This window comes from Procambarus clarkii, chromosome 36 (assembly GCF_040958095.1).
Source record: "Procambarus clarkii isolate CNS0578487 chromosome 36, FALCON_Pclarkii_2.0, whole genome shotgun sequence".
NCBI classification, from domain to species: Eukaryota; Metazoa; Arthropoda; class Malacostraca; order Decapoda; family Cambaridae; genus Procambarus; species Procambarus clarkii.
The window spans coordinates 32,730,345-32,750,802 of record NC_091185.1 but is presented as its reverse complement, the minus strand read 5'-3'; the positions used below and the strand labels follow the sequence as shown (position 1 = coordinate 32,750,802).

The window sequence follows — 20,458 nt, the reverse complement described above, 5'->3', positions numbered from 1 at the left end:
AACATCGGGAACGAACTTACCCGCTATCTTGCGGATACGCTTCCAGATCTGGGCCAGAGGGGTTTCGGACGTAATTGTCGAGACATAAGATGCCCAACATTCACGTTTAGCCGTACGGATGGCCCTACGGGCCACCGCACTCGCTTTCCGAAAGAAAAGAAAAGAATCGGTCGTCTGCCTACGGCGGTGCTTCTTCCAGGCTGCACGCTTACAGCGGACAGCCCGAGCACAGTCTGCATTCCACCAGGGAACGCACTTCCGTGGACCCCGAGAGGAAGAGCGAGGAATAGAGCGGAGGGCAGCGTCGAAGACAGTGTCATGAAAAAGGAGGAGAGCGCGAGAGAGGGGCAGAAGGGAGAGGTCAGAGAGAGTAGCACTGAGGGAAAATAGGGTCCAGTCCGCCTTAGCAAACTGCCACCTAGGGAAAGAGAGGGAAGGGCGAAAAGAGAAAAAGGAAACAAGGATGGGGAAATGATCACTTCCATGGAGGTCATCAAGAACCTGCCATGTGAAATCTAAGTAAAGAGAAGAAGAGCAGAGAGAAAGATCAAGACAAGAAAGGGTGCGAGTTCGAGAGTCCAAATGAGTGGGCTCACCAGAATTCAGAAGAGACAGGGAAGAAGAGAGGAGAAACGGCTCAAGGAGGCGACCCCGGGTATTCTTCAGAACGTCACCCCAAAGAGAATGACGACAATTGAAGTCACCCAGCAGGAGCACAGGCTCCGGCAAGGAGTCTAGGAGGTGTTTCAAATCAGGAAGAGAGAGCGGGACACTCGGGGGAGATAAATGGAACAAACTGTGTACCATTTCCCCACAAAGATACGAGCAGCAGAACAATGGAGAGGCGAAGGAAAAAGTAAAGGAACAAAGGGAACATCAGCACGAATCAAGAGAGCAGAAGAATTAGAAGCCCCAGCAATGGCTGGGGGGGGGGAGAGAAAGGAATAGCCACGAAAACGACCAGGACGAGCACCAAGCATCGGCTCCTGGAGACAGACACAAAGGGGCGAAAACCGCGAAACTAGAAGTTGGAGTTCGAGGAAATTGGCGTAATAACCTCGAACGTTCCATTGAAGAATGGACAACGACGAGAAGAGAAAGGACAAAAACAGAGAACAAGGAAGAAACAAAGGCGAAAGACCAACAGAGCACGTTAAAGAATATCAGGGTCGGGATCAGGGTCAGCAAAGTCAGGGTTAGGGGGCATGGGTAAACTGAGCAAAGACGGAGGGAAGGAAACGGGAGAACAGATCAGAGGTGGGCGGGCAGGGTCCGGAGGAGGAGGAGGAGGAGGAGGAGGAGGAGACAACGGAGAGGAGCAGTCAAGGACAGCAGCAGGAAGAGGGGGAGTAGAAAGAGAGGAGCGCACCCCAGCAAGAGCAGCAACCGAAAGGGAAGCAGGGGCCAAAGAAACCTCCATAGCAGGAACAGGGGGCGCAAGCACTGAAACGGGAGGGGAAGGAGCAACAGAGCCAGAAGGAGGAGCTGAGGAAGAAAGCGAAGCCTTCTTACCCGCTGGGGAAGAGGAAGGAGAGGAGCCAGGCTTACGCTTCTGACTTAAAGAGACCGGTGTCCCAGCAACTACGTACCGGGCAACGGATTCCAGTGTCTCAACAGGAGAAGCCGAACGAGAGCACACACGACGGCCGTTAGGAGAGCGATGGACATCCGCCCGCACCGACAGGCGGCGGGGAGAGCCGATAGATGGAGGAAGAGGATGGGAAGGAGGATCGGAGGGGGACGAGGAAGAAGACACAGAAGACACGACAGACCGGGTAGAAGGAAGGGGAACCCCAGACAGAGGACCAGGAGGAGGATCCTTCGGGAGAGAACCCAAAGGGACAGAGGAGGGGGCAGTGGGCGCATCAGGGTCCAAGGCCTGGAAACGGTTGTGAGTCTGAGGAAGGCGGGAAGGACGAGGAGAGGAAGAGCGCAACACGCGAGCATAAGAGATATTAGCATAAGGCGGGAGCCGGCGAACCTGGCGCCTCGCCTTAGGAAAAGATAAACGCTCCCGGTGCTTCAAGTTGAGGACGGCTGCCTCAAGCTTGTAATGGACACACGCACGGGAGAAGGTAGGATGGGCCTCACCGCAGTTGAGGCAACGAGCCTGGGGAGAAGCGCACTCCGACTTAGAGTGACCTTCGCCACCACACAAAGGACAGAGAGAGACAGTCCCGGAGCAGCGGAGGGCACCATGCCCAAACCTCCAGCACTTGTTGCAGAGCCGAGGAGAAGGAATGTACTCCTGGACAGAGCACCTGGCACCAGCAAGAATGACAGAGGGTGGAAGGGTCCTACCATCAAAGGTAATCTTCACAACCCGGAGGGGTTGACGGCGACTACCACGAGGGGGACGAGTAAACGTGTCCACCTGGAGAATAGAATGGCCCTGGGCAGCGAGGATATGTCGAATATCGTCGTGGCAGTCGCGTAGGTCCCGAACACCGGTCGCAACATGGGGCGGGAGCAAAATAGTGCCAACACTGGCATTCAACTGAACGTTCTTCGAGACCCGAACGGGGGTCTCGCCAAGGCAGGATAAGGCAGCCAAGCGGGAAGCAGCATCCTGAGAAGGAGCAGCAACGACACGTGTACCGAGACGAGTGGGGTTGAAAGTAATGGAGGCATCCACGGAATCAATGAGATGTCGATGGAGGGAGAAATCGTCAGGAGGCGCAGAATCAAGAGGGAGGAGATCAAAATATTTGGCCCACGAAGCGGGACCAAACAAGGCTTGATAGGTAGCAGAACTGGAAGGAATCGAGCGAGGGCGGCCGTGACGAAGACGGCGGTGAGAACCCCCAGAGAGAGAGGGGTTAAAAGGCGCAGTAGTTACAACTAGAGAAGGAGCCACGCCAGGGGACGAGGTAGTCACCACTGGGGGCTTGGGGCTCGACCCAACCACAGAGGAGGGAGGGGAGCCAGAGGAAGGAGTCAGAGAGGCCAAAGGAGGAGCAAGGTCGGGGCCCAATGCAGCGGAGGCTACAGAGCCCGGTCTTCCAATACGGACCGACTCGGGGGCTTGGTCGCCCACCCCACGAGCCTGAGAAGGTAAACCAGAAGAAGCCGAAGCAGGGGTAATCATCTTGACGAAAGAAAGAATTCACTCACGAATGTGCCCCCACACCCACCATGGAGCCACAATTAGAGGCAGGACACCCAACAAGAAGCTATCGCCGATCTTGTCGGGGCCTCCTAGGGGTGCGTCGCGAGTATACGCCCCACAAACGCCACCTTAAGAAACCGACAGTCCGTCGAGATCGGGTTCAGTGACGAAGTGGGGATTGACAATAAAAGGTTCCCCTCGCTCTCGACGTCGGGTACTGCAGTTCTACGGGTGCATGAGTATGCCTCCTCAAGCACCCGGGCGTCAAAATAGAAGAAGTCCAAGGGAAGAACCAGAACGAGCAAAAGGTCGGTAGGAAACGGCAAGCAGAGAGGAGAAGAGGGGGGAGAAAAACGAAACAGAAGGAAAAGGAAAAGATGCCCAGCAGAATTGGAGAGGACGGCAGCAGGAGCACAAGGCTAGAAAAGGACAGAGGACTGTCCCAAGGAGCATCACACTCCGGCAGCCGCCCACTAAGCCCCCACACGGCGACAACGAGCTGAGCGGGGAGGGGGACATTCCTGACTAAATCATAGATTCTTCTGTTGCTTTTAATTTTTCTCCTTCATGGCCGGGATAAACCTGTCTGCAGCTTCCTGGCACTTCTGGTTGATGTAGTCCGTCATATCTAGTACAGTCTTTATTCTGAGTTCTGTTTCCCATGATATTCCCATTAGGAAGTTTCTCATCTAGTCATATGTTCTTCTTCGGTACTTCAGCCTTTTACATTCCGATCCCTTCCTCGGATAGGGTATCCCTACCTCCACCAGATACTCAAATATCAATACGCTGTGGTCACTCATTTCCAAGGGGGGCTTCAAAAGCTGAGCTGTAGATCTGAGCTGAGCTGAGCTGAACTGAGCTGAACTGAGCTGAGCTGAGCTTCGAGAGCTGTATAAATGTACCTGTGTGCCTCCACCCGGACTTCTGTAGCAAGCATGGAGATCTCACTGACAAAATACCCTAACTATAATGGAAAATGTTGGACGTAAAGTTACTAAAATTATACTAGAACAAAGTCCATGTCATACAAGGAAAGTCTGAGACCCATATGACAAAGTCTACAGGCATGACATCACAAAGCCAGTCTTTTCCAAAACTATAAAACACTGAACAAATTGAAAAGCTCTAAGGCTATAACACGATTCAGAAGACATTAGCTCCCTTACCCTTTAGAAAAAAATTTAAGTTGTAATGATTTTTATTATTATTATCATTATTATTATTATCATTATTATTATTATTATTCTTTTTACGTATCAATATTATTTTAAATTTTAGTCATTGTAATTGTAATATAATATTATCTTTGCTCGTGATGTGAATTGTGGAGAGTAAATATGGAAGTGGAGGAAACATGAGAACTTAAATGATACATAATGGACCGAATAGCCATCAAAATAGCAGGTGTGTCTGGTTTTATGTATCATGCCTTTTAAACGAAACAGATAACATATATTTGTTATTACTTCAAATCTAATTATATCAAGTTAGTATTGACGAAGATTAATTAAGATTACAAAAAAGTATAGGCATATGCTACCCAAAGCACAGAAAAAGGTTAAGAAAAGGACCGGGAAGCGGATGATGAGGTAGTTAGAATTTCCTCTCAAGACAAGTGAAGAGCACTCACCTGTAGCTGGGTCAGAGTAGGAGACAGTGCCGACCATCTTATCCTTGTCGAGACGAGAGAGAACATCTCGAGCGTGAGGATTGTCATGGTAACGCATCAGCAATGAGGCAACTGCTGCTATATGCATGGCTAATGGGTGAAAACAACGCAGTTAGTCTCGTATACTCAAAATTCATCAAAAGATTTGTTTATATATTAGGCAATAAGAGTAAAAATGACTAAGGTTATTTTTAAATTATTAAAGTCCTTGTTTCTAATGGTTTACGTATACTATTCATTATATACAGTACCTTACAGTGCAACCAAATTGCCATAACAAATCCAAAAATACATTATTACACGGGATTACACGGGAGCGTACTGTGGTCTATATATGACACAACAGTCCTATAGACAACACTATAGACCATAAATGACAATGCAGACAATACAAAACACTGCAAATCATAGATTACACTACACACCACAGTTGATACTATAGACCACAGATGACACTGTACACCATAGATGGCACTACAGATCATACATTACACTATACACCACAGATGACACTGTACACCACAGATGACACTACAAATCATGAATGACAGTATTCACCATAGATGACATTGCAGACCACAGATGACACTGCAGATCATCAATGGTACTACAGACCACAGATAACACTATAGACCACAGTTGACACTATAGACCATAGATAACATTATAGACCACAACCATAGTAGACACTATAAAACATATATGACACCGCAGTTCATACATGACACCATAGACCATGAGCATATCACTTACTATAAACCATGGCGGTGGAAGGACAGCCATAGCGAGCAATGGTCTCACATACCATGGCACAACATACATTGTTCTCGCCCAGGCCTCCCAGCTCTTGGGGCACGATGAGGCCCAAGAGGCCTAGCTCTGCCAGGCTGTCTAGTGATGCCCTTGGGTAACTGTAGTCCCTGTCACACTGAACCTGTGGGAGAAGGCTTGGCAGGTGTGTATCGTTACTTGTGCATGTGTGGCAGGTGTGTATGGTTACTTGTGCATGTGTGGCAGGTGTGTATGATGACTTGTGCATGTGTGGCAGATGTTATGATGACTTGTGCATGTGTGGTAGGTGTGTATGATGACTTGTGCATGTGTGTGGTAGGTGTGTATGATGACTTGTGCATGTGTGTGGTAGGTGTGTATGATGACTTGTGCAGGTGTGTATGATGACTTGTGCATGTGTGGCAGATGTTATGATGACTTGTGCATGTGTGGTAGGTGTGTATGATGACTTGTGCATGTGTGTGGTAGGTGTGTATGATGACTTGTGCATGTGGCAGGTGTGTATGATGACTTGTGCATATGTGTGGCAAGTGTGTATGATGACTTGTGCATGTGTGGCAGATGTTATGATGACTTGTGCATGTGTGGTAGGTGTATATGATGACTTGTGCATGTGTGTGGTAGGTGTGTATGATGACTTGTGCATGTGGCAGGTGTGTATGATGACTTGTGCATGTGGCAGGTGTGTATGATGACTTGTGCATATGTGTGGCAAGTGTGTATGATGACTTGTGCATGTGTGGCAGATGTTATGATGACTTGTGCATGTGTGGTAGGTGTGTATGATGACTTGTGCATGTGTGTGGTAGGTGTGTATGATGACTTGTGCATGTGGCAGGTGTGTATGATGAGTTGTGCATGTGTGGCAGGTGTGTATGGTTACTTGTGCATGTGTGGTAGGTGTGTGTGATGACTTGTGCATGTGTGGCAGGTGTGTATGATGACTTGTGCATGTGTGTGGCAGGTGTTATGATGACTTGTGCATGTGTGTGGCAGGTGTGAATGATGACTTGTGTATGTGTGTGGCAGGTGTGTATGATGACTTGTGCATGTGTGTGGTAGGTGTGTATGATGACTTGTGCATGTAGCACGTGTGTATGATGACTTGTGCATGTGGCAGGTGTGTATGATGACTTGTGCATGTGTGGCAGGTGTGTATGGTTACTTGTGCATGTGTGGTAGGTGTGTGTGATGACTTGTGCATGTGTAGCAGGTGTGTATGATGACTTGTGCATGTGTGTGGCAGGTGTTATGATGACTTGTGCATGTGTGTGGCAGGTGTGTATGATGTCTTGTGCATATGTGGCAGGTGTGTATGATGACTTGTGCATGTGTGGCAGGTGTGTATGATGACTTGTGCATGTGTGTGGCAGGTGTGTATGATGACTTGTGCATGTGTGTGGCAGGTGTGCATGATGACTTGTGCATGTAGTAGGTGTGTATGATGACTTGTGCATGTGTGGAAGGTGTGTATGATGACTTGTGTATGTGTGTGGCAGGTGTGTATGATGACTTGTGCATGTGTGAGGTAGGTGTGTATGATGACTTGTGCATGTGGCAGGTGTGTATGATGACTTGTGCATGTGGCAGGTGTGTATGATGACTTGTGCATGTGGCAGGTGTGTATGATGACTTGTGCATGCGTGGCAGGTGTGTATGATGACTTGTGTATGTGTGTGGCAGGTGTGTATGATGACTTGTGCATGTGTGTGGTAGGTGTGTATGATGACTTGTGCATGTGTGGCAGGTGTGTATGGTTACTTGTGCATGTGTGGTAGGTGTGTGTGATGACTTGTGCATGTGTGGCAGGTGTGTATGATGACTTGTGCATGTGTGTGGCAGGTGTGTATGATGTCTTGTGTATATGTGACAGGTGTGTATGATGACTTGTGCATGTGTGTGGTAGGTGTGTATGATGACTTGTGCATGTAGCAGGTGTGTATGATGACTTGTGCATGTGTGGCAGGTGTGAATGATGACTTGTGTATGTGTGTGGCAGGTGTGTATGATGACTTGTGCATGTGTGTGGTAGGTGTGTATGATGACTTGTGCATGTGGCAGGTGTGTATGATGACTTGTGCATGTGGCAGGTGTGTATGATGACTTGTGCATGTGGCAGGTGTGTATGATGACTTATGCATGTGTGTGGCAGGTGTGTATGATGACTTGTGCATGTGGCAGGTGTGTATGATGACATGTGTATGTGTGTGGCAGGTGTGTATGATGACTTGTGCATGTGGCAGGTGTGTATGATGACTTGTGCATGTGGCAGGTGTGTATGATGACTTATGCATGTGTGTGGCAGGTGTGTATGATGACTTGTGCATGTGGCAGGTGTGTATGATGACATGTGTATGTGTGTGGCAGGTGTGTATGATGACTTGTGCATGTGGCAGGTGTGTATGATGACCTGCACACGTATCACAGGTGAATGACATGTTGGAGTATGCATCATTTGCAGCACGCAGTAGTTTAGGGAATGCCATATTTTAAGTGAATGCAACATTTTAGTGTGCAGCACACAACTTACTGCATTAGGCCTGATCTTAACCCTGCACAGTTCGATGAGCTGAGCTTGAATCTTCTTTTGTCTCTCCGTCAGGAGCCAGTCAGGGTCGTACTCAGCTCCCAGACCCCAGTACTCCCTGGCCCCCCATTTCTTCGTCTGCTGCAACAGAAAATGGAATTATTATATTAATAATTCATAACAAAGGCACTGAAATCATCCATGGGGAAGATGGAATCCATGGTCGTAGGTTCTGTGAGAAGATAACAAATATATTTATCTTCTGAGCAACGAAGATAGCGAGAGGTACAGAGATAGGGAAGGCGAGGAAGGTTATCTCTCAGTTACTATGGGAAACTTATCAAGTTCAAGTTCAAGTATGTTTATTGAGATAAGTAATAAATACATCTCAAAGGGATAGAGTAGCTTAGGCTATTTCTACCCCCCAAAGGGACACTTATCTCTCAGTTACTAGGGTCAGTGACGGCTAGCTTTATGCCCCGCCGACTACATTTGTTCTACCGGTTATTAGTAAACTGGTAGAATAATTTACCTAATAATTTTACTAATAATTGAGTTATTAGTAAACGGTTCTGATGATCGAACTATATGTCGAATATGACATTGTTTTTGACTGAGGGCTTCCACTAATTCTTTCATTGTATTCCAGTTGTTGACTACGAGTATTTCCATACTTTTCTCCGGCTCATTTGCAGCTACAACTTGCAGTTGGACAATGTCTTGTCCAACTTTCTCTGAAATAAAGTGACTGTCCTTGTCCACCTTGTCTATTCCCACCAGTATCTTGTATGTTGTGATCATATCCCTGCTCTTTCTCTCTCTCTAGAGTTGTGAGATTTAGTTCTCCTAACTTACACCAGTAGTAGGACCATTTTAGTTCTGGCATTAATCCTATTACTAACCTTTGCCAAATTTTTCCAAATTTAGTTTTGCGCTCTACAAGGTGCGGGTTCCATGCTGGTGCGGCAAACCCTAGTATTGGTACGAGTTCTTAATTAGGGTGATGGAGTGCCGGGCACGAGAAGCACTAGAGGAGGGAGAGTGGGGACAAACACCTGACACCCATCGCTGACCCCTCGAGGTCAACCTGGTCACACACCCGTCACACTACACCTGCGACACTGGTACTGGTGGTCACTCATGGACGCTCTGTGGTCTACTGCTCGCTCCAGGAACACCAACTTGGTTCACTGCCACTTGGGCGGACACAACCGTCAGTATGCCAAGGCAGAGCCTGTGTGCTACGCAGAACTGTTGCAGGGTAGTTAGTTTAGTTCGTTTATTATGCACCCCATACCCATCCTGTGGGCGGTAGTGGAAAGGGTTATACAGACACATAATGGGCTCAGGGACTGAACCCCACAATTCATGTAACTAAGCAAGTTTCAGCCTTGATGAGCTACTTACAAAATTCAGTGCACATCGTGACATCAACAGAGGTGACTCATCGTCACTCCTCCGAAACCGACCACAATTAAGTAGTCTCTCAATTAAGCAACTGACATATGTGGAGAGGTAGTGTCACAATTGATATGTTTGTCCTGCACACCGCCCCCCCTATCCAGTGGGTAACGGTGGGATAGGTCACAATCACTCTGTTACTACCTACAGTTAGCAAAATGATTATATTTGGGAAAAATTTCTGGCAGAATATCATTATGAAACAAATATTTACACATCTCATTACCTTTTGTTATTTAATTGTCTCTGAATTCACGAATATTTTCGTACTCCATCACATAGTGACGGGTGCGAGGGATGGGAGGGAATTATCGGGGGAAAGCGCCAAGCTATTACGACTATATATCACTTGGAAGGGGTCAGGATAAGGATTTGGGATGGGACGGGGGAAGGAAGGTGCCCAACATCTTTGACGGTCGGGGATTGAACGTCGACCTGCATGAAGCGAGACCGTCGTTCGACCGTCCACCCGTAGAGGTCGGGTGTAACATTTGTTAGATAAAACATAAAAATATCCAGAAATCTGCATGTTAAACAAATCTCGAAAGTCAAGTACAAAATTTAATAACAATAAATTAGGTAGATAATGTAAAAAATTTTTTAACATTAGTAAAAGTAATTACAGATAATAGTTACATATGAAGAAATAATTATGAATGAAGTAATTTTTTGTAACCAAACTAATATTTAACTAAAATATTTAGTTTAACTAAACAAAATATTAACTAAACCAGATGGAAGAATCCGACGTAGCTTGGGTCGACCTTGTGCCCGAACCCCCCACCCCCCCCTCACACACTCTCCCAGGTCACTCCCTCACACACTCTCTCACACACACTCTCCCAGGTCTCCCCCCTCACACACTCTCCCAGGTCTCCCCCCTCACACACTCTCCCAGGTCTCCCACTCACACACTCTCCCAGGTCTCCCCCTCACACACTCTCCCAGGTCTCCCCCCTCACACACTCTCCCAGGTCTCCCCCTCACACACTCTCCCAGGTCTCCCTCTCACACACTCTCCCAGGTCTCCCCCTCACACACTCTCCCAGGTCTCCCCCTCACACACTCTCCCAGGTCTCCCCCTCACACACTCTCCCAGGTCTCCCCCTCACACACTCTCCCAGGTCTCCCCCTCACACACTCTCCCAGGTCTCCCCCTCACACACTCTCCCAGGTCTCCCCCTCACACACTCTCCCAGGTCTCCCCCTCACACCCTCTCCCAGGTCTCCCCCTCACACACTCTCCCAGGTCTCCCCCTCACACACTCTCCCAGGTCTCCCCCTCACACACTCTCCCAGGTCTCCCCCTCACACACTCTCCCAGGTCTCCCTCACTCATAACCTCCCCCGTCACGCCCTCTCACTAACCTTCCTCGTCCTGCTTCGTCACTGTAACAATTTTCACTACACGCTGACTTTATTACTGTTTTATCTTCACACACACCCATTTACACTTGCTTCTTCCACATCTCCACTCACACACTCTCCCCATCACCATCCACACACCCTCCCCATCACCATCCACACACCCTCCCCATCACCACCCACACACCCTCCCCATCACCACCCACACACACCCTCCCCATCTCCACCCACACACCCTCCCCATCTCCACCCACACACCCTCCCCATCACCACCCACACACACCCTCCCCATCTCCACCCACACACCCTCCCCATCACCACCCACACACACCCTCCCCATCTCCACCCACACACCCTCCCCATCTCCACCCACACACCCTCCCCATCTCCACCCACACTCCCTCCCCATCACCACCCACACACACCCTCCCCATCTCCACCCACACACCCTTCCCATCTCCACCCACACACCCTCCCCATCTCCACCCACACACCCTCCCCATCTCCACCCACACACCCTCCCCATCACCACCCACACACACCCTCCCCATCTCCACCCACACACCCTCCCCAACTTCACCCACACACCCTCCCCAACTCCACCCACATACCCTCCCCAACTCCACCACACACCCTCCCCATCTCCACCCACACACCCTCCCCATCTCTACCCACACACCCTCCCCATCTCTACCCACACACCCTCCCCATCTCCACCCACACACCCTCGCCATCTCCACCCACACACCCTCCCCATCTGCACCCACACACCCTCCCCATCTCCACCACACACCCTCCCCATCTCCACCCACACACCCTCCCCATCTCCACCCACAAAACACAAATCTCTTCTCTGACATTCCTTGCACGTAAATATATGAATACATGAATCTATAAACAAATAATTAACACCACGGACTTCTATTTGCACATTTCATATCGCCAGACGTCATGAAGGGGGTGCAGGGGTGGATCCCCATTCAGGGAGAGGTCAGAGGGGTCGGCCACCACACGAGACTCTCCAAAACTCAGCAATAAAGACGCACGAGGCTAGCCAGAAGGGTCCGGTTTCTTCCCTTGGGAAGACAAGCAGAAAGACACTCTCGTTTAAAGATAGATATGACAGTGTTTTGGTGTGTGTCTGTCTGTCACCTTCCTCCTTCCCTCACACTTTTCCATTGACTCTCCCTCTTTTCCTTCCATTTTCCCTCCCTTCCGTTCTCACTCACGGCCCCCTATTATCCCTTCCTTCTCCTATTCCCCATTCTCCCTCTGTCCCATTTTCTCTATGTTCCCATTCTTCCTCCCTTCCATTCTCCCATTCACTTTTCCTCCCTCCCTTCTGTTCTCTATCCCTCCCATTCTCTCTCCTTCCTTCCCTCCCTCTTTTTCCCCTCTTCCCCTTGTTCTCTCTCCCTCACTCTCGTTTTCTTTCACCCTCTTCCATGATCATCATGATCATCAAGGCAAATGGGAGGACCTTTGACAAGCCGCCGGCTTCCTGTCCTCGTCGAGGCAACTGTAGTGTTAGTTACCTCGACGAGCCAACTATCTGATCTTAGTATGCGGAAAGACCACATGTGAAGAATTAGAGAATGCTGAACGCGTTTTCGGCTTAACTCGCCTTCATCAGAGCAAAATAGAGCGTGGTACCTTTAGAGAGGTACTCTCTCTCTCTCTCTCTCTCTCTCTCTCTGTAATCAATTCTAAGTCCCTAGAGTGTGTATCTGGGAACACCCACCGCATAGGTTCGAATCCTCATCACGGCTCCAAGAGATTTTCTCATTGATGCAGTCACGTTAATGTAATTACTCTCTCTGTGTATTATTATTATTATTATTATTATTATTATTATTATTATTATTATTATTACTACAATTCGCTCGCATCATATTGTTGTATGAAGATGTTGTGTGCCTCCAAAATATATAGTATAATACAAGAACAGTTATCGTAAATATGATAATATTCGTTAAATTAAATATAAGGTAAATTTAGTTGCGAGGCAGTAACCAGAGACAGAGGGAGGCAGTAACCAGAGACAGAGGGAGGCAGTAACCAGAGACAGCGGGAGGCAGTAACCAGAGGCAGAGGGAGGCAGTAACCAGAGTCAGAGGGAGGCAGTAACCAGAGACAGAGGGAGGCAGTAACCAGAGACAGAGGGAGGCAGTAACCAGAGACAGCGGGAGGCAGTAACCAGAGGCAGAGGGAGGCAGTAACCAGAGTCAGAGGGAGGCAGTAACCAGAGACAGAGGGAGGCAGTAACCAGAGACAGAGGGAGGCAGTAACCAGAGACAGAGGGAGGCAGTAACCAGAGACAGAGGGAGGCAGTAACCAGAGGCAGAGGGGGGCAGTAACCAGAGACAGAGGGAGGCAGTAACCATAGACAGAGGGAGGCAGTAACCAGAGACAGAAGGAGGCAGTAACCAGAGACAGAGGGAGGCAGTAACCAGAGACAGAAGGAGGCAGTAACCAGAGACAGAGGGAGGCAGTAACCAGAGACAGAGGGAGGCAGTAACCAGAGACAGAAGGAGGCAGTAACCAGAGACAGCGGGAGGCAGTAACCAGAGACAGAGGGAGGCAGTAACCAGAGACAGAGGGAGGCAGTAACCAGAGACAGAGGGAGGCAGTAACCAGAGACAGAGGGAGGCAGTAACCAGAGACAGAGGGAGGCAGTAACCAGAGGCAGAGGGAGGCAGTAACCAGAGTCAGAGGGAGGCAGTAACCAGAGACAGAGGGAGGCAGTAACCAGAGACAGAGGGAGGCAGTAACCAGAGACAGAGGGAGGCAGTAACCAGAGACAGAGGGAGGCAGTAACCAGAGGCAGAGGGGGGCAGTAACCAGAGACAGAGGGAGGCAGTAACCATAGACAGAGGGAGGCAGTAACCAGAGACAGAAGGAGGCAGTAACCAGAGACAGAGGGAGGCAGTAACCAGAGACAGAAGGAGGCAGTAACCAGAGACAGAGGGAGGCAGTAACCAGAGACAGAGGGAGGCAGTAACCAGAGACAGAAGGAGGCAGTAACCAGAGACAGCGGGAGGCAGTAACCAGAGACAGAGGGAGGCAGTAACCAGAGACAGGGAGGCAGTAACCAGAGGCAGAAGGAGGCAGTAACCAGAGACAGCGGGAGGCAGTAACTAGAGACAGAGGGAGGCAGTAACCAGAGACAGAGGGAGGCAGTAACCAGAGACAGCGGGAGACAGTAACCAGAGACAGAGGGAGGCAGTAACCAGAGACAGAAGGAGGCAGTAACCAGAGACAGAGGGAGGCAGTAACCAGAGACAGAGGGAGGCAGTAACCAGAGACAGAAGGAGGCAGTAACCAGAGACAGCGGGAGGCAGTAACCAGAGACAGAGGGAGGCAGTAACCAGAGACAGAGGGAGGCAGTAACCAGAGACAGCGGGAGGCAGTAACCAGAGACAGAGGGAGGCAGTAACCAGAGACAGAGGGAGGCAGTAACCAGAGACAGCGGGAGACAGTAACCAGAGACAGAGGGAGGCAGTAACCAGAGACAGAAGGAGGCAGTAACCAGAGACAGAGGGAGGCAGTAACCAGAGGTAGAGGGAGGCAGTAACCAGAGACAGAGGGAGGCAGTAACCAGAGACAGAAGGAGGCAGTAACCAGAGACAGAGGGAGGCAGTAACCAGAGACAGAGGGAGGCAGTAACCAGAGACAGAAGGAGGCAGTAACCAGAGACAGCGGGAGGCAGTAACCAGAGACAGAGGGAGGCAGTAACCAGAGACAGGGAGGCAGTAACCAGAGGCAGAAGGAGGCAGTAACCAGAGACAGCGGGAGGCAGTAACTAGAGACAGAGGGAGGCAGTAACCAGAGACAGAGGGAGGCAGTAACCAGAGACAGCGGGAGACAGTAACCAGAGACAGAGGGAGGCAGTAACCAGAGACAGAAGGAGGCAGTAACCAGAGACAGAGGGAGGCAGTAACCAGAGACAGAGGGAGGCAGTAACCAGAGACAGAAGGAGGCAGTAACCAGAGACAGCGGGAGGCAGTAACCAGAGACAGAGGGAGGCAGTAACCAGAGACAGAGGGAGGCAGTAACCAGAGACAGCGGGAGGCAGTAACCAGAGACAGAGGGAGGCAGTAACCAGAGACAGAGGGAGGCAGTAACCAGAGACAGCGGGAGACAGTAACCAGAGACAGAGGGAGGCAGTAACCAGAGACAGAAGGAGGCAGTAACCAGAGACAGAGGGAGGCAGTAACCAGAGGTAGAGGGAGGCAGTAACCAGAGACAGAGGGAGGCAGTAACCAGAGACAGAGGGAGGCAGTAACCAGAGTCAGCGGGAGGCAGTAACCAGAGACAGAGGGAGGCAGTAACCAGAGACAGAGGGAGGCAGTAACCAGAGACAGAGGGAGGCAGTAACCAGAGTCAGCGGGAGGCAGTAACCAGAGGCAGAGGGAGGCAGTAACCAGAGACAGAGGGAGGCAGTAACCAGAGACAGAGGGAGGCAGTAACCAGAGACAGAGGGAGGCAGTAACCAGAAACAGAGGGAGGCAGTAACCAGAGACAGAGGGAGGCAGTAACCAGAGACAGAGGGTGGCAGTAACCAGAGACAGAGGGAGGCAGTAACCAGAGGCAGCGGGAGGCAGGGGCCTGCATGATGATGAGGGTGGGCGCGCCTCCCCTACCAGTAGCAATTGGAAGCATTGATTATAAATACAAAATTAACTTCGAACAGCTAACAGAGCGTGGTACACGGTGAGACGAGTGGCAGCATAACTTACCGCTGCAGCCATAGTGAAGAGCTGGTCTGGGATGTGCCTAGAGGAGTGCCTTCACTGTCAGTCGGTAACTAACTGAGGGGCGGCTCAGTGAGTGAGCGCCACTTTGCCTCAGTGACTGTCGCAGACAAAGAAAGAATGCTCTTATCACTGGAGACGTGGACCCAGCTGGGGTCAGAGTTGAGGCAGTAACCAGAGAGAGAGGGAGGCAGTAACCAGAGACAGAGGGAGGCAGTAACCAGAGACAGAGGGAGGCAGTAACCAGAGACAGAGGGAGGCAGTAACCAGAGACAGAGGGAGGCAGTAACCAGAGACAGAGGGAGGCAGTAACCAGAGACAGAGGGAGGCAGTAACCAGAGGCAGAGGGAGGCAGTAACCAGGCAAGCAGGGTGGTTGATGAGGGGATTATCATCAGATTCATCTCTGACGAGATGACCGATACAAGTCTCTACAACAACACTAGTTAAGTTTTTCTGTTATTTGCCTCAGCGATCATTTGCTATGAAAGTTGCTAAATGATAAATTATGATTTTTAAGTTATGCTGATATTTAACAAAAATTATTCAATAGAGAAGTACCTAAATTATCTCCCGAGTTCATCCACTCTCAGCTCAGTACTGAAGATTGTCAGATTGTATTGAGCTCCGTCTCCAAGCATACCTTGAACGTGACACAACACATTACCACACAACACACTGACGACCTCTCACGACTCACACAATGTGAAATAGACAATGTCACAACATGCGAATACGACTGGAGGATTCAGACAAATCACACAAAATCCAACATCATATCTACTACAATAAACGTACTAACACAATACTAGTCAGTCTTCACTCACAATCACCAGCCACCACATTTATGTTAGTTACAAAAATACCACAGTACTCAGACTGAACCTCTATAACAACCTTCGGATACACACACACACATAGCAAGTAAACACGCACAAGCAACAAAATACGCAGACTGTACTGACTAAAACCAGCTCACCCCCAAGCTACAAGTTGTACAAAGCGCTAATCCGCCCTCTCATAACACGGCCCAACAGCCCTAATGCACACACAAACAAAACAACTCTGCACTGCATCCAAAATAAAGGTCTGAGGTTGATATAAGACACGCGTTGGGACGAATTCATCACGAATGAACTCTCTCTCTGGGCGAACACACCACCCCTGAACACATACGTGAAACACCTGGCCAACAGATACACAGAGTAACCATGAACATTACACCACATTCCTCACCAACACAATACAGAGACTCATGAACGCTGACAACTTTCTACACATACCACAATACCCACCACCCGTACTATTGTACACATAGCATACCACTAACCTTCACTAACCCACTAGCTCTATAACTGGCATAGTCAGCCCACCGAGACAGCCTACCCCCTCCTTCACTCCTCCCTTCTCCTTCCCCCCACCCCCCCCCCCCCCCCAAAAAAAAAAAAAACACGTCCACTGATTTCCAAGCCATCACGGGACTGTCTTGACACCATTAGGACCATTGCAGTGACGCTTGGGTGGGCATGATTTAATGCTAATAGATACCCTGAACACTAGGTCTGCAGCTGGGTTGAGCCCTGGAACTACTCTCTTCGATTGCGGCATTTCCTCTCCATACTATATACCCTATACTTCATCTGTCCCTAGTTCCCGCTCATACTTTACCTGTACAATCGATTAATTGATTGATTGATTGCACACCTTCTCAGCCCTTAGAATGTTGGTCTGGAATGGTTCCACTATCAAAGGCAAGGCTCTTAAGTCTCTGTTATGAGGGCCAGACAGTGAGCTACTTTCAAAGTGCACTTTGCAGTACAACACAGAGCTCGATAAAGAGCGGACCTCTGAGCTTCTGTAAGTATTACTGGACAGAAATAAACAAGCAGAAAGGTCATTTTTAAAATCTCCAACCCAGTTTTCAGACACCAAACAGGATGCCAATAGTGAAGGAAGTGGTTGTGATTGAATAAAAATTCCAGTTAAATACGATTATTTGCACCCTATATAAGTTATTGTATCGGTATCAAGACACCAATCTCACCGGCCTCAGTGTGTCAATACTCTCTTAAGATTAGTAGCTACACATTTGTTCTAGTAAAAAGTGAAACATTAAATGTAGCAGTCAACACCCTCCACCACCTTTGTCACTATATGGTTTGGATGACAATTTGGGTGAACAATGAGAATTGATTCACTAAAGTTGTATAAGCACTATATGAGAGAGAACTACTAGTGGCCAGCGACTCAACTGTTCTCATCTTGAAATACCTTCCATAGCCTACACTACTTTGTACACACCGGCATATTTACATCCATCGATGCCACCCTACTTCCAACACCGGCGAGTCACCTCATGGCCAACCTCAAGTTTTAACAATGCTATGAATTAAACAACACTAGTTTTTGCATAGTACCAGAAATAAACGAGACCAATCATGTATTTTAGTCGATACTGCCGACACTATTCTGAGGACTCATTAGTAAACACTGGAGAATAATAAGGCCTATATTTACAAGCCTCTATAGGAGTTACTCAAATCTGGCATTACATGCTTCACTAGATCACTAATATCCTCTTTCCCTAGCTCCATCTCCCATCTCCAATAGAGCCCTCCTATCTTCCTGTATTCTCTCTCCTTTTCCGTCCTTTTTGTCCCATTCCACTTATATACCGTAGCTGCTCTCCCGTTTTTAGGTCCTCTTGATCACACTTTCTCACTCTCATATTACTTGACCCTCCTCTTCTCCTTAGGCCATCATTCCCTTCCCACTTTTCACTCTTTTCTCAGCTAATCAAAGTGTTTTCAGCTACTTCTATTTTTTTTATAGTGGCTGATGAGACTACTTGTCGCTGTTGAGATATAAAGATTAAGGCCAAGAGGTTCTCATGATGATTATAAGAAAGAGATACAACCAGCACGGGAATATTAATCAGAGGGGAGGGGAGGGGTGGAGAGGGGAGGGGTGGAGAGGGGTGGAGAGGGGAGGGGTGGAGAGGGGTGGAGAGGGGAGGGGTGGAGAGGGATGGAGAGGAGACGGGTGGGGAGGAGAGGAGTGGAGAGGAGAGGAGTGGAGAGGAGAGGGGTGGAGAGGAGAGGGAGTGGTGAGGAGAGGGGGAGGGGTGGAGAGGAGAGGGGTGGAGAAGAGAGGGGTGGAGAGGAGAGGGAGTGGAGAGGAGAGGAGAGGGGTGGAGAGGAGAGGGGTGGAGAGGAGAGGGGTGGAGAGGAGAGGGGTGGGGAGGGGTGGAGAGGGGAGGGGTGGAGAGGGGAGGGGTGGAGAGGAGAGGGGTGGAGAGGAGAGGGGTGGAGAGGAGAGGGGTGGAGAGGAGAGGGGTGGAGAGGAGAGGGGTGGAGAGGAGAGGGGTGGAGAGGGGAAGGGGTGGAGAGGGGAAGGGGTGGAGAGGGGAAGGGGTGGAGAGGAGAGGGGGAGGAGAGGAGAGGGGTGGAGAGGAGAGGGAGTGGTGAGGAGAGGGGGAGGGGTGGAGAGGAGAGGGGTGGAGAAGAGAGGGGTGGAGAGGAGAGGGAGTGGAGAGGAGAGGAGACGGGTGGAGAGGAGAGGGGTGGAGAGGAGAGGGGTGGAGAGGAGAGGGGTGGAGAGGAGAGGGGTGGAGAGGAGAGGGGTGGAGAGGCGAGGGGTGGAGAGGCGAGGGGTGGAGAGGCGAGGGGTGGAGAGGGGAAGGGGTGGAAAGGAGAGGGGAGGAGAAGAGAGGGGTGGAGAGTAGAGGGGTGGAGAGGAGAGGGGTGGAGAGGGGAGGGGTAGAATGGATGGGAGACAACTAGATATTATCTCAGCAGCGTCATGGTTACCTTGCGTTTATTCCGGGGTCCTAGATCTCCACGGGCCGGTCTCTCGTCAGGCCTCTACAGTGCAAGCACCTGTACGAACATGCAAAGCAATTAGCGTAAGTATTACAGATCCTGACACAAGAGACCTTATTTGGAGCGTTTCCTGTCACGAAATGCGACTGTTCAGCCAGCAGTAAGTAGGTACTCGGGAGTTCGTCAGCTTGTTGTTGGGCTGCATCCTGGGCGGGGTCGGTGAGTTGACCGGGGGGGGGGGGACCTAGAAATTACCATAATATCTATACACTGGCTGTCTGTCCCCCGACACAATGAAATATTCTTATTCTTATTATTATTATTATTATTATTATTATTATTATTGTGAAAGGTCTTAACACAAGAATTCGAATTCCATGTCCAGAGAAAGGATTTGACACAAGACACCCTGACACAAGATGCCCTGACACAAGATGCCCTGACACAAGATGTCCTGACACAAGATGCCCTGACACAAGACGCCCTGACACAAGACGCCCTGACACAAGACGCCCTGACACAAGATGCCCTGACACAAGATGCCCTGACACAAGACGCTCTGACACAAGACGCCCTGACACAAGACGCTCTGACACAAGACACCCTGACACAAGACTACCTGACACAAGACTCTGACACAAGACGCCCTGACACACGACTCCCTGACACAAGACTTCCTGGCAAAACTGACACAGGACTCCCTGATACAAGACTCTCTGACACAAGACTCTGACACAGGACTCCCTGATACAAGACTCCCGTCACAAGACTCCCTTATACAAGACTCCCTGACACAAGACACCCTGATACAAGACTCCCTGACACAAGACGCCCTGACACAAGATGCCCTGACACAAGACGCCCTGACACAAGACGCCCTGACACAAGACTCCCTGACACAAGACTCCCTGACACAAGACTCCCTGACACAAGACGCCCTGACACAAGACGCCCTGAC

General features: G+C 49.7%; 1 protein-coding gene across 2 annotated transcripts in view; it reads right to left on the bottom strand.

Annotated features, from left to right (window-relative positions):
- LOC123756155 (uncharacterized) overlaps nucleotides 1-15,777 on the bottom strand; it is a 165,659-nt gene extending 149,882 nt beyond the window's left edge. Inside the window, exons 1-4 of one of the 2 annotated variants that reach the window (XM_045739220.2) lie at nucleotides 15,666-15,777; nucleotides 8,104-8,241; nucleotides 5,535-5,715; nucleotides 4,743-4,871 (exon numbers count right to left, since the gene is read on the bottom strand). In XM_045739220.2, coding sequence (XP_045595176.2) covers nucleotides 4,743-4,871; nucleotides 5,535-5,715; nucleotides 8,104-8,241; nucleotides 15,666-15,677 — 460 coding nt within the window. In that variant the 5' untranslated portion in view covers nucleotides 15,678-15,777. The remainder of the gene's footprint in view (nucleotides 1-4,742; nucleotides 4,872-5,534; nucleotides 5,716-8,103; nucleotides 8,242-15,665) is intronic. The other variant, XM_045739221.2, reaches the window with a different exon arrangement.
- Nucleotides 15,778-20,458: the final 4,681 nt, after the last annotated feature.